Source organism: Fundulus heteroclitus, chromosome 19 (assembly GCF_011125445.2).
Source record: "Fundulus heteroclitus isolate FHET01 chromosome 19, MU-UCD_Fhet_4.1, whole genome shotgun sequence".
Taxonomy (NCBI): domain Eukaryota; kingdom Metazoa; phylum Chordata; class Actinopteri; order Cyprinodontiformes; family Fundulidae; genus Fundulus; species Fundulus heteroclitus.
The window spans coordinates 1,940,660-1,964,894 of record NC_046379.1 but is presented as its reverse complement, the minus strand read 5'-3'; the positions used below and the strand labels follow the sequence as shown (position 1 = coordinate 1,964,894).

At 42.1% G+C, this 24,235-nt stretch overlaps 2 protein-coding genes across 4 annotated transcripts; one reads left to right on the top strand and one right to left on the bottom strand.

Moving 5' to 3' along the window:
- Positions 1-2,606: 2,606 nt before the first annotated feature.
- LOC105929889 (kelch domain-containing protein 1) lies at positions 2,607-10,856 on the top strand. Of its 3 annotated transcripts, XM_012867819.3 has the most exons (14): positions 2,607-2,752; positions 2,845-2,984; positions 3,877-3,947; positions 4,080-4,197; positions 5,475-5,587; positions 6,003-6,090; positions 6,180-6,263; positions 6,347-6,427; positions 8,689-8,747; positions 8,870-8,979; positions 9,075-9,147; positions 9,511-9,595; positions 9,883-9,935; positions 10,508-10,856. In XM_012867819.3, exons 2-14 carry the CDS (start codon positions 2,877-2,879, stop codon positions 10,650-10,652), a joined length of 1,188 nt encoding a protein of 395 aa, XP_012723273.2. In that variant the 5' UTR covers positions 2,607-2,752; positions 2,845-2,876; the 3' UTR covers positions 10,653-10,856. The 3 variants fall into 3 exon arrangements, with proteins under 3 accessions (XP_012723273.2, XP_036006717.1, XP_036006718.1); XM_036150824.1 differs by having other exon boundaries at positions 6,003-6,263; positions 8,893-8,979; XM_036150825.1 differs by lacking the exon at positions 2,607-2,752 and having other exon boundaries at positions 2,955-2,984; positions 4,084-4,197; positions 6,003-6,263; positions 8,893-8,979.
- A 354-nt stretch (positions 10,857-11,210) lies between these two features.
- LOC110368845 lies at positions 11,211-13,686 on the bottom strand. The gene is made up of 3 exons (XM_021319152.2): positions 12,926-13,686; positions 11,843-11,910; positions 11,211-11,624 (listed from the first exon to the last, which is right to left on the bottom strand). The coding sequence occupies exons 1-3, from the start codon at positions 13,322-13,324 to the stop codon at positions 11,501-11,503; spliced, it is 591 nt and encodes a 196-aa protein (XP_021174827.2). The 5' UTR covers positions 13,325-13,686; the 3' UTR covers positions 11,211-11,500.
- Positions 13,687-24,235: the final 10,549 nt, after the last annotated feature.

Below are 24,235 nucleotides of genomic sequence, written 5' to 3'. Positions count from 1 at the left end.
CACATTCCGTCACTTCCGGGGCAGCAGTCGACACCAAAATAAAAGCCAGAAAAGGAGTTTTTTTTTACAGATGAAAAACGTAGCACCACATTTAATGAAAATATAAAATGTATCCATGGCTAGATTATAATATTTGTTTTGTAAAAATGGTATTTTATTTTCAAACAGTTTTAATTCTCCCGCATAAATATAATGTTTAGTTGAAGTAAAAATTAGAGCAGAAAAATGTTTTAAATAACATTTCTGACAGCAACTGGTATAAACTGCCACCTTTGTAAAAACACTGTATGTGTTTATGCGTTAATAACGTGTTAATGTTAAAAAGCATTGACCCTTTTTTAGGTTCTGTCACGTTACAAACAGTCTTTAATGTCATTTATTTGGATGTATGTTTTTGTGACGGACCAAAGTCCCTACGTCATGTAGCAGGATAGGCTGCGTCATTTGTCACAGGGGTCCCTGGTTCGAATCCCGTTCGTTTCAGGAAGGACATCTGGTTGTAAAAACGTCGCCCAGTCTTGTATTGTACTGCCTTGCTGTGTTGGGCCCTGCATGAGATAAAAGCAGACTCATCAATTACCCACACAATTTAGTGCATAACTGTGAGGAGGAACGGAAATAATACGTGATTATATTTTTTCTTAAAAATAAAAATGTCAAATGTATGGCACATATTCACTTTTAGCCCAACACTTACACCCCAAAGTAAAATTGATTCATGATTCCATTTTTTTGGGTCCATATAAAACTATGAGTATGGTATACATAAGTTTTTAAACCCCTTTTTTCTCTAATATCTCTAATTAGAATCCAGCTCAACCAGTGGCCTTAAAAAAATGACCTAAAAAGTAAATACAGTCCGGCCAAAAGCTGCTCCATCTCTGGTCTCAGAGGTTTGAGAACAGAGAACCAGGCAGACGTATCAGGACTGTGGATCAGATCATACTTTATGGTCCCCAAAAGGAAATTTGCATTCACAGGCTGTTCCAGCATTTATAGAAACATAGCAGTCAAAGAGAAGACGTGGCGAGCATTTTAACAAAACATTGGCACATTGGTAGATCCTGTGATAAGTTTTAAAACGTTGTTATTAATATCTGCTGAGGGTATTGGGAGCCGTGATGGTGGAGGGAACAAAGCTTTACTCAAGCCAGATGTTTTAAAGGACGTCTGCCTGTATGTGAAACAGGACTAAGGCAGGTAAGAGCTGTGGTAACGAGGATTAGGAGACTGGGAATATCAAGATAGATTATTTGGAACATATGAGAGATGTGTCACATTTTGTTTTCCACCACTGGGCAAAGTGCACCACAGTCCTGAGTCCAGGTTTGAGAGGAGAGGAAGTATTATAGCGTCATCTGGATAATTGAAGTACTGGTGATGGCCTGAGGCGGGTTGTTTATACAGAACGTGTACAGGAAGGGTTCTCAGGCTGGTCATGCGCCTGTACGGATGACGAGGAGCTGAATCTGACAGCCTGCTGTCTGTTGCTGAGAAAGTTGTGTTTAGGAGGAGATGAAACTTCAGTCTCCATATCTCAACTGTCTCATCATTGGCGTAACCTATGAGTTACCACAGGTACTGAAAAAAATAATGTCAGCTGGAAAAAAGGCTTTTGTTCTGTTTATTTGCGTGCTCAATCAGTACTGTAAGAAATTACTGATGTGTAGTGAAGCTGGCTAATTAGCGGCTTGCTGAAGTTTGATTTGTTGGTTGATTTATAAATTTTTTTTTAGGAGTATTTCATTATTCTTGAATGAATCTGGACTGGATCTGATGATATGTAGAGCAAAATTTAAAAAAAAGGCCTTAACTATATTATTCTACTCTGTATTTAAAATACAACAAAGGTTTACGAAATCTTTATTCTATACTAAATGTACAAAAAGGGAACGCTTTAATGCTATATAAGTTGGCTGTAATAACGTTACACCTACAATCACTTTAGGTCGTAAAATGAACAGACATATCTATTTAAAAAATTAAATGCTAAATCCATCCTGCAAACAGTTCTTCCAGCACCCAGTGTGCTTATGCACAGCTAATCAATTCAATCAATTAAAAGGCAAGCAGACACTAGCTGTGCACTCAGAGGGGTCAACGTTCATTCTGAAAACATAATCATTAAGGATAATTATGTTTAGCTTCCAAAAGATCTATCGTATTGACATGAGATCACAAGGTTGTTTTTTTAAAATAATAATAATAATAATAATAATAATAATAATAATAATAATAATAATAATAATAATAATAATAATAATAATAATAATAATTATTATTATTATTATTATTATTATTATTATTATTTTATTATTATTAATATTATTATTATTTTTATTTATTTTTTTGCTTGCTGATTTTACGGTTTTCTGTCTGGGAACATGAACATAGAAAGGTTTCCTCTCTGACTCTCATCACATGGACTTCTGCTCTCTGCGTTTTCATACAAGTATGAATGTTTTATTACACATAAATAAGGTATTTTAAAAAAACTCTACCCATACTGTGGAGTTTAAAATCTAGCCATGTATTGTGTAGTGCGTAAATTAAAGGAGCCAATGAGCTCTGGAGAATTTTCCGCTGAAAGGAGAGGAGCGGAAGTGGTGTTTTATTTTGTAGGAGTGCTTGCCCAGCTGATGGTGGAGACGGTTAGGTTAACTTGTTGTTGTCGGGGTTGGGGAACAAAATGCAGAATTTGTCAGCATGAGGGCAGGAGAGCCAGCAGCTGTTGTGGCGCTGTAACCTGCGGGTACGTCTGAAACAGATCTGTGGAGCAGACACAGCTCTCTGACTGCGGCTGCGTCTTTTACGCGCATGAAACGTGTATTTCCTCGTTAAAAGGCTTTCTGGACACGGCTGACAGAGGACGGAAGATGGACCCCGCCTCGGAGCGGCGCTGCTCGGAGCTGGTGGCCCGGGAGAGGAGCGGACACACGGCGGTGGTGGCGGACAGCCTGCTGTACGTGTGGGGAGGCTACATGGTGAGGTCTCCATTACGCGTCATCTCCAGCTTTACATATTATGGAAATGTGCGGTTCTGGTCGTTTGGCTTGACCTACCCCGTTAACACCATAGCACCTCGTTGTTGTTTGTGTTTTCCTGAATTAGGGCTGGACAATAGAGAATAAAAGCATATCGATAAAATACAAATCATATTGATTGATATCCATAATTATCAATAAATTCAAAACATGTATTTTAAGTGCAGCCCTGGCCATTTTATGCTGCTGCTTAGTGACCTACGTTTAGTTACAGAACACAAAGAAACACTGAACTCAAACTCAACCCTTTATTCAACCAACTTTTTACCAAAAAAGAAAAAACACCTGCTCTCTGAACTCTTTGAAGGGGGCGGAGCTTGGTTCCTGGGTCTGCGTTGTGATTGGTTGAGAGGATGTGACGTTAACCTACATGGGTGGAATGCATATGGAAGGAAAAATGTTCTATTGAACTTTTTATAGACCCTTTTTTTCCATCATCGATTTACTTTATTTCCCTGTTAACATGTCAGTGTTCAATAAATTGAACATAAATATAATATTTGGCTGGTTTGGTTGATGAATGACTTTGAGCATTAATTTCAAAGTAACAAATATCGATATTAGAGTAAAATCAAATCAAACTGAGCTATGTATCGAGAATCATATCAAGTCATTTCATCCTAGATGATACCCAGCCCTACTGTCGATCGATATATATCGTTATTGAATTATCGCCCAGTCCTATCCTGAATTATGGAGATGCAAACTCCACGCAGAAAGAAAAATCCACAGGAGGGGATCTGAACTCACTGCTGCTCCCACTGCTCTACTGTGGAGCCTTAAAACAAACAGCAATAAAATGGCTTTGTGTGTCTGTGTTTTTATTTTGCAGTCGATTGGCGATGAAGAGGTTTTTATTCCTGGGGAGGAAATCTGGGTCTATGACTTAGAAGGAGGGATCTGGTAAGAGTCTGTTGGCTGACTCGTCCCGCAGCTACTGGCTGTCATGTCTGTTGTTGGGAGGTTTCTGACAGCAGAGAATGCCGTTCATCCTCTGTTTCTGTTTCTGTTTCTTTTTGTGAAACATTTTTGAAGGCAGGTGTTTCGCATGACGGGGGACGTGCCTCCCTCCATGTCTGGGACCTGTGGCTGCTCCCTGAATGGACACCTGTACATATTTGGAGGCTGTGATGACCGGGGACAGACCAATCAGGTTAGAGCTAGTCACCTTGCTGTTCTGTTGGATTTAAAATTTGATTTAAAGTAGGTTTTCACATTTTTCCAACCACAAACTTCACCTGGTCTTGGGTTCTGCGTCAGCACAGCCTCCTGGTGGTCAGGAGGGATTCAAACCTACTTTAGTTTCTATGAAAAAGGTAAAAAACAAAGCAACTGGACTTGTTTTCCGTAGTTGAAGACGTTTCGCTTCCTCTCCAGGAAGCTTTCTCAATTCAAAAAGTCTGGAGTAATGATGAGTAACAAGCTTTATACTTTTTGAATTGAGAAAGCTTCCTGGAGAGGAAGCGAAACATCTTCAACTACGGAAAACAAGTCCAGTTGCTTTGTTTTTTACCTATTTTTGGAATGACCATGACCTGGATGACTGAGAATCTTCACCAGCATTTAGTTTCTATGTCACTAAATCAAACGAGGTGCTGCATAATTTTGGTTTCATGGTTTTCAGGATTTTTTTTCTAGACTTTGTGTTTTTTCCCCCTATTCTTCTTTGACAGCAGCTCAGATTCAGTCAGATTGGATGGGGAACATATGAGAATATGTAAAGATTACTCTTTTAAAGTTTTGCTACAAATTCAGGTCTGTACTTTGACTAGGCCATTCTGACATCTGAATCTGCGTTGATCTAAACCATCCCATAGTATCTCTAGCTGTATGTTCAGGGTGGTTCTCCTGCTGGAAGGTGAACCTCCAGCCTCTTACAGCAGGATTGCTCTGGATTTAGCTCCATCCATCTTCCCATCAACTCTGACCTGATTTCTCCCCCTGCTGAAGCAAAGCTTCCCCACAGCATGACGCTCCCACTACCATGTTGCCTGCTCAGGGTTATGTGAAGTGTTAGTTTTCCTTTTGCATAGAAAAAGTTACATTTTGGCTTCCTGCTTCTCTGATCAATGCTCTCCTGGTCCAGCCTGTCAGTCCAGGTGGACATCCATGTCCTGGTAAGTCTGCAGGTGGTCCATCCTCTCTCCATGTTCAGATCATGGATTCAAGGGAGCTTGTGTTCTTTCTGCAAAACTTTATCTCTGTTCCCCAAGGGGTGTGAATACTTTTATAAGGGACCGTGAAACATAATTTTCAGCTAAAAGTGATATTTGAAATGTTTTATGAATATCCTCTGTGATCTGAAATACTCTGACGTCTCTAAATCTGTCCGCTAAAGTCACATGATCAACCCTCATCAAGCACGCTTAACGGTGAATTATCTCTCAACGCTGCTAATATGAATGGACGACTGTGTTTGTCTTGGAGCAGATGTTCGCTGTTGACCTGACCGACGGCAAATACGCGTGGAAGAAGATCATACCAGAGATCGGTTCTGCTCCCACGCCTCGAGACAAGCTGTCCTGCTGGGTTTATAACGGAAAGTGAGCAACGCAAAACGGCAGATTTATTACTTTTATCGTGGATCTTGGTCAAAAGTTGGAGCCAGGCAGAGTTAGAGAATCAGCAGCGTGAGAGAGTGACGTTCTTTTAGCCTTCGGACGCTCCAAGAAAAACCGAGCGTCCATCTTTGCTGCCGCCATGACAGTGAAGGGGATAATAACTGAACTGAGTCTGATTACCACCCAACGGATTACAAGACTAAACAGTTACTATTACTAAACAGTTTAAAGTCCCTCATTTATCTCTTATGGTTGTTGATATGTGGACTAAATCCAGACCTCTGTCAGCCCCAGGTTAAACCGACACGAACATATGAAGCAAAGTAATCTGAGGAATGCTTTTGGGATCACTTTGTTCTGAATATGTCTGCATCTCCATCCTCTTTGTTCATTTCAGGCTCATCTACTTCGGAGGATATGGCCAGAAAACTCTGGCTGAGATTTCCATCTGGAAAAGGAACTTCATCCTGGATGAATCCTCCTTTGTAATTTGTTTTGTTGAAGGGAAATCTGCTCACACGGCCAGAATTCGGCATTTCCAGAAAAGGAAACTGAAACTAGGATCTGTTTGCAGGTGGGGGATTTGTTTTGGGGATGGAACAATGAAGTTCACGTATTTGACCCTGTTCAGGGCAGCTGGACCGGACCCCGAACCCACGCAAGTGCATCATGACTATCCTTCAGTCGCAGACCCTTTGAGTCCAGAACCTGTGGTTTCATGCTGCTGTGTGTTATTTGCAGGGCTGTGCTCCCGCGCCCAGGGCAGCCCACGCCGGCGCCACGCTGGGATGCCGAGGATACGTGTTTGGAGGCAGAGTCACGGTGAGGGTCAGGTGATGCTGCTTTAACAACCTGCTTCATGTCGGCTAGGATCATCAAAACCATTTATTTTGGCTCAATGCTAGAACAACGAGGGCCAGAATTGTTTTAAATGCCGTTTTAATCGTTCTCATCCAGAACCTTGTGTCCATTTCCTTAGCATTTAGTCAGTTAGCCCTTTAAACTCTGTGGCTTGGGTCAAATGTCTCAACAATTTGCAGGAATTTTGGCTCATGCCTCATGAGAGGACAGGTGTAACCAGACCAGGTGTTTAGGCCGCTGTGCACACACCCCTGATCAGCTCTGTCCAAAAATACCCTCTGGGATTGAGGGTGACACCCAGACATTGACTTTGTTGTCTTTAAGCCATTTTCTGACTGATTTACTAGATTTCTTGGGGTCACTTTCTATCCTCAGGCTTTAACTTCCTGGCTGATGTCTTGAGACAAATCACATAAATCATCCAGACTGGATGATTTATGTGATTTGACTTTGTAAAATGCCTTGAGATGACATGTAGCGTGAATTGGAGCTTTATAAATAACATAAAACTGAGTTGAACACCCATACTTTCCCCTTTTAACTCTCAATGTAACAGTTTCATCGGTAGCTCTCATCAGACCAGAGGGCATGTCTTTAAAAGTTAAGCTCTTTTGCCAACTGTAATCTGGCTTTTTTGTGTTACTTTTGACATAATGGACTCTTTCTGAACCAGGACTCGTTTCACTGTGAATGATGACTCTCCAAGCAGCTTCAGCAGCATCTTTCTAAGGTCTTTAGCTTTTGTTCTTCAGACATTTTACACCAAAGCCGTCTGGGACGCAGAACCCTGTCTCCTCCCTGAACTGTATTATGGCCTCTGTAGAATTTAACTTGATTCAATTAAATTTTATTTATACAGCGCCATTTTATACAGAGCCACACGTCATCTCAAGGCTCTTTAATAAGTCAGATTCCATCAGATCCTCCAGGTTGGTGAGAAAGTTTCCTCTCTAAGGAAACCCAGCAGGTTGCATCAAGTCTCTCCAAGCAGCATTCACTCCTCCTGAAAGAGCGTAGAGCCACAGTGGACAGTCGTCTGCATTGTTGATGGCTTTGCAGCAATCCCTCATACTGAGCATGAATGAAGCGACAGTGGGGAGGAAAACTCCCCTTTAACAGGGAGGAGAACCTCCAGCAGAACCAGAACCAGGCTCAGTGTGAACGCTCATCTGCCTCCACCCACTGGGGCCTAGGGAAGACAGAGCAGAGACACAGAAAGCTCAGAAGCTCACATTGACCCAGGAGTACTTTCTATGTTAGAGAAGACAGAGCAGAGACACAGAAAGCACAGAAGCTCACATTGACCCAGGAGTACTTTCTATGTTAGAGAAGACAGAGCAGAGACACAGAAAGCACAGAAGCTCACATTGACCCAGGAGTACTTTCTATGGTAGAGAAGACAGAGCAGAGACACAGAAAGCACAGAAGCTCACATTGACCCAGGAGTACTTTCTATGTTAGAGAAGACAGAGCAGAGACACAGAAAGCACAGAAGCTCACATTGACCCAGGAGTACTTTCTATGTTAGAGAAGACAGAGCAGAGACACAGAAAGCTCAGAAGCTCACATTGACCCAGGAGTACTTTCTATGTTAGAGAAGACAGAGCAGAGACACAGAAAGCTCAGAAGCTCACATTGACCCAGGAGTACTTTCTATGGTAGAGAAGACAGAGCAGAGACACAGAAAGCACAGAAGCTCACATTGACCCAGGACTACTTTCTATGGTAGATGGTAATAGAGGATGATCTGCCTCCCCTGATGATGTCACAGCTAACAGAACGCCAGACCAGGTGTACCTTCTATGAAGAGAAAAAAGACAGAGAAAGACAAATTGGAGAACAGTAGGAGAACTTGGCAGATGAGATAAATAGACCTGATAGAAGCTTTTGAACATTTAAATGTGGCACCTTCACCCAACTGGATGATTGGATGCAAGGATGATCCAGACTTAAGGCTTCTTCTTGATATCATGACTGATTTCTGTAGATTTTTCCTTTTTAGAGTTTGAGGTGTTGCCTTAAAGTACATCCTCCATTTAACTCTGATGTTAGAGGCTTACAGATAATAAAACATCCTCTTATTGTTCTGGCTAATAGAAACTATTTTGTTAAACCCAACTGACCTGAACCAGGAAAGGTTTAGTCTGATTTGAGGTCAGACAGCAGGGTGTGTGCATTAATGACCTTATCTGAGGCCGCTCTGTGCTAACCGTCCCTCACAGGAAACCAGGACCAACGACATTCATTGCCTGGATCTTGAATCCTGGACCTGGACTGAAATGTAAGTAAACGAACATCGCTGCTCCGCTGCCGGTCAGCGTTTGTGACCCAGCTTCAGCTCCAAATATTCAGAAAGATGCAGGCAGTGACCGGGTTGTTGACACGTGTGCCGTTCACATGCAGAGTGTGTTTGTCCGCCCCTCCAGTGGGCAGATCCTGGCATACCCTCACAGCTGTGTCAGAGACCAGCCTGTTCCTGTTCGGGGGGCTCAGTGACGACTGCAAACCAATGAGTGAGGATCCGTAGCTGCAGATTCATTTCACTTGCAGCTTCGCTTCGTCTCTTCTTCGTTTAGACTTCTTCTTCTTTGCATGTCTTCCACATTAGGCGATGGCTGGCTGTTTGACGTGGAAACAAAGAAGTGGAGAGAGGTCGAACATCCCTATAAGGATAAGCCAAGGTACCGGTTTTCCACAATTAAACTCGGAGCCTTAGATTCATAAATGTCGTGTTCAATTTCATGCTTTTAAAGATGCATCAGAAGCATTTTCTTTCTCTGGATCGGCCTGATGATGCAACGGCAACTTTAAAAAGGTGGTGCACAAGCTTAATCCACTCAAAATTAAACATTCAGGTTCAAATATTTTGTTTGTAATAGACGTTTGTATTTCAACCAATTAGAAGAACGGTTCAAATAAATCATTAAAGGTGCCACATTAGTATGGTATTGCTGCCAGTGATGAGAGGCTGAGGATTTCCCTTCAGTAAACCAATAGGAAACCAGTGAGATTTTACCGTAAACGTGTTGTTTTTCCCGCCTAAGGTTGTGGCACACGGCGTGCGCCGGCAGAGACTCGGATGTGATTGTGTTTGGTGGGAGCTGTGACTACATCCTGCTTGTTGACACTGTAAGCATCACTTCCTGTTAGCAGCAGTAATAAATAGCTGCTGTCACATTTTACCTCCACACTACATAAAAGGAAGTAAATACATCAATTAGATTTTCTCTTAGGGTACATGTATTTTAGATGTTTTATTTTAATGTATAAAAACCATGGGCAGTGCATTAGTTTATATTGTTGACAGACGAGGTACTTATTAGCTATGAAATACTGGACCTGTGTGAGAAACTGCTTTGTGGTGAGTATTTATGCTTGTGAGTAAAATAATATTCTCATGTAATTCTATTTTTCAGGGACATTCCAACGACGCTCTTGTCTTCCAGCTGCAGCCACATCCTTTGTTCAGGTAATGAAGTTTATCTAGAAAAGCTGCAGAAGAAACTGGTCAGAAAAGCAGAAGTTTGATTTATAGAGGAGCAGCTCTGATTGGTTCACTATCAATGAACTTAGAAACAATTACATCCATCCATCCATTCATCCATTCATCCATCCATCCATCCATCCATCCATATCTCTGACCATCCATCCATCCATCAATCCATCCATCCATCCATCCATCTCTCTGTCCATCCATCCATCCATCCATCCATCGGTCCATCCATCCATCTCTCTGTCCATCCATCGATCGATCCATCCATCTGTCTGTCCATCCATCCGTCTCTCCATCCATTCATCCATCTGTCCATCTATCAGTCCATCCATCCATCCATCCATCCCTCCCTCTGTCCATCCATCCATCCATCCATCCATCCGTCCATCCGTCCATCCTTTTCTTCTAAACCAGGACCTTGAGAACACTGTAAACTTCAGTTTGGAGTCCTGGCATTGAAAGCCTTGTTTTTAGGTCATGTTACTTTAACTAGGACATCTCCTTACACAGAAAAGTAATTTGAAAGATTTTTTTTCTGTCCCTGACAGGATTTGCGAGGATTACATCGCAAAGAATGTGAGGAACTTGGAGAGGCTCAGAAATCAGATTCCTCGTCTGCCTCCCAAACTGCTGAAGGCTCTGCAGAGGAGGATGGCTTTCTACAGGCCTTCAAAGAAGCAAAATAACAGTTAAACGGTGTCCATAATGCCAAAAGAGCACTATATCCTATAGGTTTGGGCTATTTTCATTTTAAAAGACACACTGTGCTAATTATTTTATGGAGTTTTATTTGATTGTTTTAAAAAAATATAGGTTTTATTTTGTACAGTGTTTCTGTCAAAACAATTATGTGCTGTTTCTGTAATGGCTGTTTATTAAATAAGCTATTTAAAATGATTACATGGCGATGGTCATTGGAGTAGAGCGGTACTATTCTGCTAGTAGCTCAGCAAACACACACACACCAGTTTTTCCTTACAGTTTTTGTTTATTTCATATAAAAACCAAAACCAACCTCCTGCTTGACACATACAGCTCCATGTTACGCCACTAAGTGGCAGCAGCCTCTTTACAGTTTGGCCTAACCGTGTTAAGCAGAAATGCAGCTGTGCAGGCCGTAAATCGCTCTGGTGTCCCGTTCCATCTTAATCCGGCGGAAAAGCGCGGGAACTGTGGTCCGGAAGAGAACCTGAAACAATCCGCCAAAGTTTAAAGTCCAGCGTAGCACCCTAACTCGACAGGGGGGGGGGGGGGTGCAAGCAAGCAAAGCTCTGCAGTCGCTGGTGTCCTTCATAAAAAGCAAACGGTGTCAGGAACCGGCCCGGTGGGAATGATGGGAGGACGTGACACTCTGTTGCTCCAGATAAACCAGGAGGCCTTTGTCTGTTAACACCGGTGGTGGTCTGCTCACAGCGCACCTCCTGGCATCGGGTCGACTTTCTGTTACGCTGCCAGGCTTTAATTACACCGCCTCAGGCTGTTAAGTAAGGCTGCCAGAGCCAAGGTAACCCTGGTTAACTTCAGTCAGAACTGTAAAGTTTTTATTGATCTCTGCTGGACTGACAGCCAAAGTCTCTCTCAATGGTGTCCATCAGCTCTTCCTCTGATCCATCGTACAGGATGACCGGCATGGGCAGCGAGGCGCTGTGACCGCTGCCAGAACTCCTGCACAAAGTTGATTAACAGGTGAATAAAAGCAAAGTTACCGTGAAACGTGATCAGCTGTCAGGTTAATGGCTTCATGTCCCCCCCCCCCCCCCCACATAGTCATTCACAGCCCTCTGCACCAACAACAACGCTGATCCCCTTAAGGTGAACTTGATCTGGTTGTTTGCTACTCCGCTGGCTCAGATGTGAATGATTTATGAGAGCCGTCTACTTACTGTTGTTTACCACGTGTGGCGACGCCTTCCAGGAACGTCCCTCCTGCTGAGAACGTCTGGGTGGACGGCTTAGAGGAAAAAACGGGACGAAACAGAAGCAGGTTTAACCGCCAAGTCGCTTCATATTACAAGAACTTTTACTTTTGGTTCCACTTTGCTCTCAATGAAGACAATTTAACCACGATATGCAAAAATATCCAAATAGAAATATTTTATGACTATATAAACAAGGTTGGATCAGCGCCAGTGGTGTTGATCTGGTTGTTTTGTTCGTCTAAGAGACAGCCTGGTTTTTAGCAGACGGCGCTCGGTAGCGCCGCCCTGGAGGTAGAGGTCTAAACAGGTTGTGTGCAGGATGTGCGGGGTCTGCAGAGATGTTAGCTGCCCTTTTCCTGACCCTTGACCTCTGCAGGTCCTGGATGGAGGGAAGCTCAGCCCTGATGACCCTCAATGTAGACCTGGTGAAAAACTTTTCCCACCCTGAGAACTATTTAACATTTTGTCCCAACTTAAATGCAATCTACAAGTTATTTAATTGGGAAAGAATGAGAAAAATGCTAGATTTAAAAAAGGTTTACGCTAACATCCCCCAAATAAAATCAACTAGTTACCTTGAGAAGTTGCCTAATCAGTAACCAGTTATAATGCAGATGCTTTACTTGAGCACGGACAGACACTCTCCATCCAGTCTGACTAAATCTATTCTTACTAGAAAGGGCAGAAGTTTCTAGTTTCAGTCCATTTAGATGTTTAAAGCTGATGGAGAAATTCAACTACAGACCTGCTGGTGTGACTGCAGCCTCGGGTGGTTTAACAGGCATATCAGCTGTAGAACAGTTGTTTTTATATTCTGATTGGTTCCACTAGGTGTTCATTTGGAGTAGAAATGCAGTAACTGTGTTAAAATCCCAATTAAATAAAGTAAGAGATAAATATTAAAGGCGTGTGAATACAGAACCATGTTTGTTTTGCTCCTTCTCTGAATAAGAGCCCATGTGGCTTTTAGTAAAGACCTACTGTGTTCCGTGTCATTGACGGAACCGTCTAATTGGTTAATTGGGCTGAAGGTGTGAGCAGCCTTACATGGCGCTGAATGAAGCCTGCAGGCCCCCCCAGTCGCTTCCTGTGTGGAAACGCGCAGTTGCTCCTCTTGTTTACATCCTTTGGTCCCTTCCGGGGGACACGTGGCTCCTCCAGCTGTGGAGACGAGCTCCTTTCGTCCTCCGTGTCCTCCCCGCTGAAGGGACACAGTCCATACGTTTTGGCCCTGATGAAAGTTCTCCTTGGAGACGCTTTCCTAACAGAAGCCCCCCGCGCGTCTGTGGGCTCTCCACGCACCGCGTCCTCGTCCTCCCCGGAGCAGTCAGAGCGGGGCCCCTCGTTGTGAACCTTGCGGCCACCCGACCCTCCTCCTTTGGTCCCTCTCACCTGGCTGGCAGGCGCAGGTGCAACCTTCTTCCCTCTGCTGGCGCCGCTTCCCATCTCCGTGCGTCTAAAAAGTCAACTCCTGTTTCCAAACGTGCCCTCAGGCGCGCCGCGGCCCTTCAGGGCAGGACATTTCCCAGCAGAGGCTGTTTTAGGACAGAAAGACGGAGACCTCAGATGTTCTTGGGGACATTCCTTTAGATGTCCTCTCCGTGGACGCGCAGCTGGAACCACGTGTCCACATGTCCACAGGACCAGACCTTCCAGCAGGCGTCGGGATGAGAAGCGGTGAAAGCGTTACGTAACGCAGCCTGGACCCGAACCCCAGGGAGGAAACCCCGCCTTCTGCCGGAGAACTCACACCCTCTGCGGATCCACGGTACCGAACAGAAGAAAACATTTTACCCCAAACCGAACCCTCAATTCTCACGTTATTAAAGACTTTAGCATCAACCAAAACTTTATGTAAGAACAGTGCAGACAACCAAAGGCAAACAATCTTATCAGCTGCTTGTAAAAGTACTCACATTGTTAAAACGGTTCCAGTTTGTAAAGTGGAAGATTTTTTTTTTTTAATAAGTAAAATCTTGGAACAGTGCTCTTTGTGCTCAGCCCCCTCTTGTAGAAACATATAATTTCCTATTTTCTTTGCAGCAGAGCTGCAGCTCAGCAGATTGGCACAGTTTATTTATAAAGCACTTTTCAGTATGATTCAAAGTGCTTTACCTGAACAAAAAGCATTACAGAATAAAGAAAACGTTACAGAGGGAGGAAAGCAGATGAAACAGTAACAGCAGATCAAGATATAAGACAAGCTGGACAACAAATTAAAACATTAATATTTAAAGGCAACTCTAAACAATCAGGGTTTAATCTTGATTTAAAGGAACTCAGGCTTTCAGCACTTTTACAGTTTTGTGGGAGTTTGTTCCAGATCAGTGGAGCATAGGAACTAAATGCTGCTTCTCCTTGTCTGGTTCTGGTTCTGGTTCTGGTTCTGCAGAGCAGGCTGGAGCCAGAAGACCTGAGTGGTCTGGAGGGTTGATGCCCTGATAACAAGTCTGTGATGTATTTAGGTGCTAATTCAGGGATTTATAGACTAACAGAAGGATTTTAAAGTCTATTCTCTGAGATACAGGGAGCCATGGAAGGACTTCAGAACCGGGTCCATGTTCTCTACGTTCTTAGTCTTAGTGAGGACTTCAGAACCGGGTCCATGTTCTCTACGTTCTTAGTCTTAGTGAGGACTTCAGAACCGGGTCCATGTTCTCTACGTTCTTAGTCTTAGTGGTCCAGAAATTATTCCTTCAGTTTGGTTTTTATTCAGTTAAAGAACATTTTGTCTCATCCTGCATTGATTTCTTCTATTTCCTCAGAGCCTGAACTGGTTCATAGTCACCTGGTGACATGGTGATGTAGAGCTGTGTGTCGTCTGCATAGTGATGGTAGCTGATGATGTTGTTTTATGATCTGAGCTAGAGGAGCATGTAGATCTAGAACAGGAGGAACCCAGGATGGAACCTTGGGGAACCCCACATGTGATTTATGTCCTCTCTGATGTAAAGTTACCTGCTGACACTAAAAGTCCTTTAAGTAGGATTTAAACCAGTGGAGAGCTGTAGCAGAAAGGCTGACCCAGTTGGAGGGAGAACGTCTGTGAACATCAGTTTTCAAGTAACAGATTATCAACTGATTTCCGGTCTGGACTTTGACTAGGCCATTCTGACACCTGAATATGCGTTGATTCAAACCCTGCCATTGCAGCCCCAGCTCTGCTTGGCTGTTTAGGGGTGTTCCAGGATCTGGATTTAGCTCCATCCATCTTTATGCCAACTCTGAACAGCCTCCCACCCTCGCTGGAGCAAAGCCTCCCCACAGCATGACGCTGCCTCCACCATGTTTCACGGTGTTGTGTTCATGCGGTGGTTTTTCTAACACGGCATTTTGGTCTCGTCTCAGCAGAGCATCTTCTCCCACATGTTTGCTGTGTCTCCTCCAAACTGCAAACAGGTCTTTCTTCAACAGGGATTTCCTTATTTTACAAAGACATGATTTGATATGCACTCCCAAATGAGCTGTGGATCTCTGCAGCTCCTCCAGAGCCACCATGGTCCTCCTGCTTCTCTGATCAATGCTCTCCTGGTCCAGCCTGTCAGTCCAGGTGGACGTCCATGTCCTGGTAGGTCTGCAGGTGGTCCATCCTCTCTGCAGGTCCACATGATGATCAGAGCTCTGCACTGCAAAAACAGAACTAGAAATAAGTTAAATGGTCTTAAAATGTGTGTATTTGTCCCTGATTTGAGCAGGTAAATAAGATAAATTGCCAATGAAATAAGAATTTTGCACTTAAAATAGGAACAATTCATCTCAATCATCTTATTTCAAGTGAAGGATGTCTAATTATCTTATTTTAAGGGGTCAAAATACTCATTCCATTGGCAGATATTCTTATTTACCTGCTCAAATCAAGGATAAATACACTAACTTTAAGAACATTTTACTTATTTTTAGATCAGTTTTTGCAGTGTGGATGTTTTTGTAGAACCTGACCTGCTGTAAACTGGAACAGTTCCCTGGTCTCCATGATGCTGGTTGTTCTCTGGAGAACCCCTGAAGCCAGAGACAGAACAACTGGATTTAGACTTGATTTCATTTGAGGGCACCAGAGTAAAATGCCAACCCTTCTTTGAGTGTTTGTCTATGTTTTGGTTCCCGTAAGACCCTCTACCTGAATGTTCTCGGTATCAGAGCCATCTTGTTGTACTTTTGTTCTGCTCTCCAGTGACAGAAGCATTCCTGTGCAACAGCCTGAGCTTTCCAGACGTTGTGTTGTAGACTTGCACGCATTTAAAATTTAAAGACAAAGCTGTCCACTAAGAACCGAGAGCGAGAACAAAAATGGCTCTTGCGATGTTTCGCTTAGTGTGTGAGAGCGCTTAAACAGTCTGAGTCCATGTGTGCCAGACAGCTGGACAGCCTGTGCTCTCTGGAGAACGGCCAAGTCTGAGGCACCTGTTGTTTCAGCTAATGCTGCTCTCACAACTGTGATCGTGAAAGGAAAAAGGAAACCAGCCCCATTACTTCTGGGTTTGAAGGATAAATGTAGAAAACTGTTCATCAGAAAAGCTGCAGAGTTGGGACATTCTAAAACGCTTAACGTGGCTTAAGGTAGGAAAACAATGAGGAATCATCACCAAATTTATCTTTCATATTGCTCCTAATAAGCACTTAAAACTGTCAAAAAATCTAACCCAAAGTCCAATTATTATGGACGTTCTCTAACATTAAGCGTTTCTGCTTTCATACAGCCAGCCTCTATGCCTATGAAATACTTAATGTCATATAACGTCCATAATAATTGGACTTTGGGTTAGATTTTTTGATAGTTTCATGTGCTTCTGAGGAGCAATATATGAGAGAAATTTGGTGATCACTGAGCGTTGTTTAAGTACATTGAATTGCGTTAAGCTTTTTCCTTTCAATAAGCCTCAATGAAGCAGAAACGCTTAATGTTAGATAACGTCCATAATAATTGGACTTTGGGTTTGACATTTTGACAGTTTTATGTGCTTATTAGGAGCAATATGAAAGAGAAATTTGGTGATCATTGATTGTTGATTAGGTACATTAAACCACGTTAAGCCTTTTTCTCACCATAGGCGCCAATAAAGAAGAAAACGTTATTGTGAGATATCTTCTATAATCGTTGGATTTCGGTTTATTTTTTTTTTGACAGGCTTAAGTTTTCATGACAAGATATGGCCATGTGAAACTTGGTGATGATTCCTCGTTGTTTTCCGACCTTAAGCCACGTTAAGCTTTTTCACGTTAAGCGTTTTAGAATGTCCCACAGAGTTGGTTAAAGCAGCTAAGTTTCTACACCTCAGAGATCAGGACCTGTAACAGACATTTAGCCTTTTTAAAGAATCTGTGTTTATAAAAGAGCAACAGCCTTCTTTTCAGCTCCGTCGTCGTTTCTACGCTCCCTTTTCCCTGATCCCTGCCTGCGCCAGGGTATCATTAAAGGAATCAGGCTGCCACATCTGGTGGAAAACTTCAACAGCTTCCAGACGAGGGGGAGGATCTTGCTGCGAGCAGAAAGCCACGACTCGGCTCGGCACATATCTGTGGTTTCTCTGACTCAAGAACTCTCCGCTAGCAGGAACTGACTCTTGGATGTCTGGATAGCTTTTAGTGCTCCACCTATAAATCCAGCACTGCCATAAAAGATCCTATTCCTCTTAAACTGGCAGCATTGTGAGTATGCTGCTCTCTATTAGGCATAAATGCCCTGTTCTTGCACACATGAGATAAATCTTGATTATGCTGACTCTGTTTAAACAAATACAATTAAATGTCTGTTTAAGGATCTCTAGAGAGCTTTTTAAAGTTATTTTAAAACCGCTGTTGCCTCAAACCCTGTCAAGGTTTTAAATAGAAAAGGTATAATCAGATCACGAAGCTTTGTATTCATTCCTTTTTTACATTTTGTCACATTACAGCCAAACCTCAGAGTGTTTTACTGGGATTTTAGCTGCTAGATCGACATGAAGATGGGAATCACTGTGGGGGGGAGTAAAAAAAAAGATTAATGCTTAATTTTTTACGTATTAAAATCTGAAAAGAGCAACATGTCTTTGTATTCAGCCCCTCACTTTGATACACCCAAATAACATCTGAAGCTGAAACAGGAAACAAACGTGTGGAAGAAGGTGCTTCATCTTAAATCCTTGTCACCAACTGATCTGCACTGTTCAAAACAATCAAAGACACACTTTGAAAACACAGCAGCTCTCAACTGGAAAAACAAACCCTGCCGGATCTCCATCCTGACACAGGTAACGTGTCAGGTAGAAAAATATGCAACATTCGATGAAAATGATCAACCTACAGAGGGCTTAACCTGAAGTCACTGAGGAAGTTCCTGCTTGCACAAAGGAGCAGATGCCGATATTCCACAACTTTAACTGATTAGTATTTTGATTAGAAAGTGTTAATTCTTTTTTAAGCAGTAGACGAAATAAAAACACAAAGAGACTTTTCCATTACAGGTAAAATAATTTGTTTTTCACAGAATATAGGTACAAACCCCCTGAAATAGTCCTTTAAGGATTACTTAAGAATAATATTCAGGTGGGTTCAGACGTTGGAGAAATGTAATTATCTGGGAGGATAATCTGAAGAGACACAGATTGTTACAGCAACCGTTTCCACAGCCAAAAGGAGCTGAAATGTTGTAAAAAAGTGCCTTCTTTAGTTATTTTGAGATATCTTTCTCGTTCTGCTTCATTACCAAGTGCCAACGAAAAGGTTCCCTCCTGGGCGGATGTTTTAAATAAATCAACAAAATGAAGGTACAGCCTCAGCAAGAAGTCACCCTTCTCCATTCATCAAACATTTTTCAACCACCACCCATGAAGCTCTTTAACTGTGAATGGCACCAACACAGAAGACACCAATGGAAACTTTGTTTGTATAGCATATTTCTGTGCAAATTAGAAAGGTTTACAACCTGAATATGCGTACAAATTGGTACAAAGTCATCTTTTATTGCAGCTGCCTAATCTCAGTCATTTTAAAATAAAGTAAGTTCAATCAAATTTAATTTATATAGCGCCAGTTCACAACACTTGTCCTCTCAAGGTACTTTACAAAGTCAACTCTAACTATAAGCTTTGTCAGAAAGGAAAGTTTTAAGATTAGTCTTAAAAGTAGACGGGGTGTCTGCCTCACGGACCAAAACTGGGAGTTGGTTCCACAGGAGAGGAGCCTGATAGCTAAAGGATCTGCCTCCCATTCTACTTTTAGAGACTCTAGGAACCACCAGCAGACCTGCAGTCTGAGAGCGAAGTGCAGAATCATTCTTAAATACAATTTTTTAAATTGATTTCCAGGAACTTCTAATAAGTATTTTATGACTTCCTGTTTTTCTGCAGTAAATTGTGTTTTTAGCCTATATCTGAACCTATAACCTACCCATATTCATCTCTGCATCACACGTGATGAAGGGAGGAGGACAGTTAAGGAAGTAAAAAAGATCTTTAAAGCTCACAGTTGGGGAACATGTTTGTTTGGGAACAATCACAGAGAAACAGCATTTTCCGTCCTTCCATCACATTTTTAAATATGTTGAGTTTGTTCAGCTCTGCTGGGACTTTAACTGAAGCTGCTTTGGTCCGATAATACGGGTGCTGAGCTTTTCAGGTGCAGGGACTGCAGGTTGGTTTGATGTGACCAGAACATACTGACAGACCAACAAAGAACTGGTTCCCCAGACTCAGAATCAATCTTCTTCCACATCTCAGTCCACGGATATAAATGCTTGGGTTTAAGCATTTTTAACTAAGCTTAATTATTTATTTTTAAAGGATTTCTCCTACAATAAATGTATATTTTATTTCTTTTATATTATCCTTCTGCAGTAAATAGAAACATGAATTTATTTCAGGTCTTTATTTGGCAGTAAATGCAGCTAAATGTTTTTAAAAACAATATAATTGTTACAACCAGCAGATGGCGCTAGCACTCTAGAAAAACTTTCTTCCACAGTGATTCCTGGTGAAGTCCTCATAGAGGACAGCATGCAGGGCCACTTATAATGGCGTCCCTCTTTTAGGTAAATAGGCTTTACTAATCTAATATCAACTGTGATAAAAGTCTGTAACAGAAGAAATCAAACCATGTGCGTCAATAAATTAGGTTGTAGGTACTTACATAAAATGACAGGTAAATATGCATTGAAGCTGATATTTATTTGCTCAGGTGTGATTCTGGGACGTTGCTCCAGGTTTACTGTCAGAAAATCCTAAAGCTTCTCTTTAAAAAAATAAAAAATAAAAAAAATTAAGCTTCTCTGGGTCGCTTCCATCAACTCTGAGTTTTAGATCTTCCCATGGATTTTCTGCAGGATTCAGGTCGAGGGATCAAACGGGACATTTTATGGGCCGCTTTATTTTTCTAGCTCGCAAACCAGCTTACACTGCAAAAAAGGAACTAAACGTATGTAAAAATGTATTGAAATGAGTTTATTTGTCTTTGATTTGAACAGCACGTTTAAATGATCTGCCGGTGGAATAAGAATTTTACGCTTAAAATAGGAGCAACTCATCTCAATCATCCTATTTCAAGAGCAGTATATCTAATTATCTTATTTTAGGGGTAAAAATACTAATTCCATTGGCAGATAATCTTATTAACCTGCTCAAATCAAGAAGAAGTACGCTCATTTCTAGAAAATGTTATTTATTTTTAGTTCCCTTTTTGCAGTGTAGTGACCGGGCTTCACCCTCGTTTCATTTTTGTCATCCGGATTAATGGCATTAAGTTTTTATCAAGAATCTCTTGGTATATTTCCCCCATAATGCTTTCTTGCACTGGTCTACATGAAGCCTTCTTGCACCATATTATGAAAAGCAGCTCTGCACCATGACGTTCTCACGGTTCTCACGGTTCTCACGGTTGGTTTGGTGTCTCCAAACATGATGTGTATTACCTCATCCAAAGAGTCCAGCTTTGGTCTCATCGGCCCACAGGCTGCTGAGTGTTCAGTGAATTTTAGACGCACTTCAGAATGATTTCTCCTCAGCAGCAGCGTCTTGCACAGCGAAGCGTACGTACAGAACATAAAGGTGGAGTGCAATATGTGCCGTTTTCAGTGAAATAAGCAAACTTCACGTCTTTCTTAACCTGCGTTTGGCCAATTTATGGAGAAATTATGCTTTTCTGGATTATGGCTGCAAAAACCTCAACATCCCAGAAACACCTTCAGTGACTAAACGTCACCGATGCCAGAACAGCAAGGTGAGAAGGTGTCGTTATCCGTCTATCCGTCTGTCATCCATCCATTCATCCATCCATCCATTCATCATCCATCATCCATCCATCCATCTATTTATACATCCATCCATCCATCCATCCATCCATCCATCCATCCATCTATTCATCATCCATCCATCCATCTGTCATCCATCCATCCATCCATCCATCATCCACCCATTCATCTGTCATCCATCCATCATCCATCCATCATCCATCCATCCATCCATCCATCCGTTTATCCATCCATCCATCCATCCATCCATCCATCCATCCGTCATAAATCCATCCGTCCATCCATCTGTCCATCCATCCATCCATCCATCCATCCATCCATCCATCCATCCATCCATCCATCCATCACCCATCCATCACCCATCCATCCATCCATCCATTATACATCCATCCATCATTCCTTCCTTCCTTCCTTCCTTCCTTCCTTCCTTCCTTCCTTCCTTCCTTCCTTCCTTCCTTCCTTCCTTCCTTCCTTCCATCCATTCATCCATCCATCCATCATCCATTTATACATCCATCCATCATCCATCATCCATTTATACATTCATCAATCCCTCATTCATCCTTCCTTCCATCCATCCATCCATCCATCCATCCATCCATCCATCCATCCATCCATCCTTCCTTCCTTCCTTCCTTCCTTCCTTCCTTCCTTCCTTCCTTCCTTCCTTCCTTCCTTCCTTCCTTCCTTCCATCTATCCATCCATCCATCCATCCATCCATCCATCCATCCATCCATCCATCCATCCATCCATCCATCCATCCTTCCTTCCTTCCTTCCTTCCTTCCATCATCCATTTTTCCTTCCTTCCTTCCATCATCCATTTTTCCTTCCTTCCATCATCCATTTTTCCTTCCTTCCTTCCTTCCTTCCATCATCCATTTTTCCTTCCTTCCATCATCCATTTTTCCTTCCTTCCTTCCTTCCTTCCTTCCTTCCTTCCTTCCTTCCTTCCTTCCTTCCTTCCTTCCTTCCTTCCTTCCATCATCCATTTTTCCTTCCTTCCTTCCTTCCTTCCTTCCTTCCTTCCTTCCTTCCTTCCTTCCTTCCATCCATCCATCCATCCATCCATCCATCCATCCATCCTTCCCTCCATCCATGGTCACTCTCTCAGGTCCAGGTAATCTACAGAGAGCTGCAGGTTCCTCTCACTCTGCTCACTTCCTGCTTCCCCAGCAGGTAAAGCAGCTTCCTCTGGTTGGAACCCCACAGAGATCCGTCCTTGTTTGTTACCTAACATCCTGGTGTGTCAGATTGTTCTGTTCATTTTCCTGCACTTTTTATCGATCTAGTGTTCTCTGATTTCTTAGTCGTAGTAAACATTGCATAAAACCTGAACTGCTTTTTTTCAAGTGTTAAAAAAGGCTCCAAATTATCCTATTTTCTGGGGGCTATTTTTAAAAATTCTGCCTGAGAAACATTTTTCACTTTAGTAAATAGCCTCACAACTGCAAGGCCAAACTAAAAAGGTGGAGGATCTCAACAAAACAATAAATCACCTGCAGTAACAAACATGCCAGGCTGAGATTTAAAACTCCTCGAATAAATTTAAACTTTTATCAAAAGTAAATTCTATCTACAAAACTTGTGAAAACAAATTACTGACATGAATGATTTTACTTTTACTGAACATGCTGTTTAAACAAAAAACGAAGAATATGAACATTTAAGATCCTTCCGTAACATTTCTGTTCTATAACTTCTTCAAAACTTTACTTCAAAAACAGGAGTTTAAGTCTTGCCAGAGATTCTCACAGGTCTTTACTTTGACTAGGCCACCCTAACCTATGAATCTACTCTGATCTAAACCATCCCATAGTACCTCAGGCTGCAGGTTCAGGCTGGTTCTCCTGCTGGAAGGAGAACCTCCTCCTCAGTCTCAGGTTCTCCTCCAGGATGGTCCTGATTTATCTCCATCCATCTTCCCATCCGCTCTGACCTACTTCCCTGTTCCTGCTGCAGAAAAGCCTTACCACAGCATGATGCTGCCACCTCTGTGCTTCATAATGGGGAAAGTGAGATTTTGGTCTCCTCTGACCAAAGCACCGTCCTGTTTGCTATGTCACCTGCATGGCTTGTGGTAAACTTTAAACTTGAGTTCTTCTGACTTTCTTCTTGGACTCTTCCATAAAGGTCAGATCTTTAAGGTGCAGGACTGACACCAGTTCTGTCAACACTTTCTCCATCTGTGCTTTGGATCTCTGCAGCTCTCCCAGAGATGCCGCGTGCTTCATAATCGCTTCTTAGATGAATGTTCAGCCTGATGGTGGACTGATCAGAGCTCTGGGAGATGTTCAAAGCTTGGGATGTTGGATGAACAGATGTTTCAGATCTGGTTTGCTGTAGACAACCAAAGGCCACAGATCCACTTGGATGACCAACAATCATGTAAAATGTGAAAGAGTAAATGGGGCTACTTATAAGTGTGCGCTCTTTTCTCTCCGGTCTTATTATACGTCATGTCACACAAAGGATTGTGGGATTCCTTATAGCTCCTTAGGGCTGGTAAGGGACCTCCTGAGGTTCCTAAGCTAAAGGAGCTATGAGAGGAAGCATACAGGCTCCTTTCCTACCTCCTTCCTTACTGACTGCACTATTCGGACAGCTCTGATCATAACGAACGCTGATGCACTTCCGCTTTTGCAGAATAGTCCTTCCAAATTATTTTTATTGAGCTTTTCTCTCTCTCTTTTTTTTTTTTTTACAGAAACAAGACATCAAACCCTAAAAAACAGGATATAACACAAGTAGGAAAGCAAAAAAAACTAATTATTATCAAGATGACAAGGAAAAAGCTACTTATAGTCATTCAAAGCAAAATAAGAAAGATAAACAAAACCAAAAAAGTCCACAGTGGTAATCCAAAGACATTTAAGAAGAAAATAAGTCTTATTCAGGGTCAAAATGCTTAGTTGGTTGTCCTATATGGGAGATAAATAAAAAAAAACCCACATCACATATCCATCTTTAAAACAAAGGGGTGATATGAATATTCTGAATATTATTGAGCTTTTTTTTTTTTTTACAGAAACAAGACAGCCAACCCTCAAAAAAAGGAAATAACACAAGGAGGAAAGCAAAAAAGAAAATTATCATCCAGGTGACAAGGAAAAAACATACTTATAGTCATTCAAAGC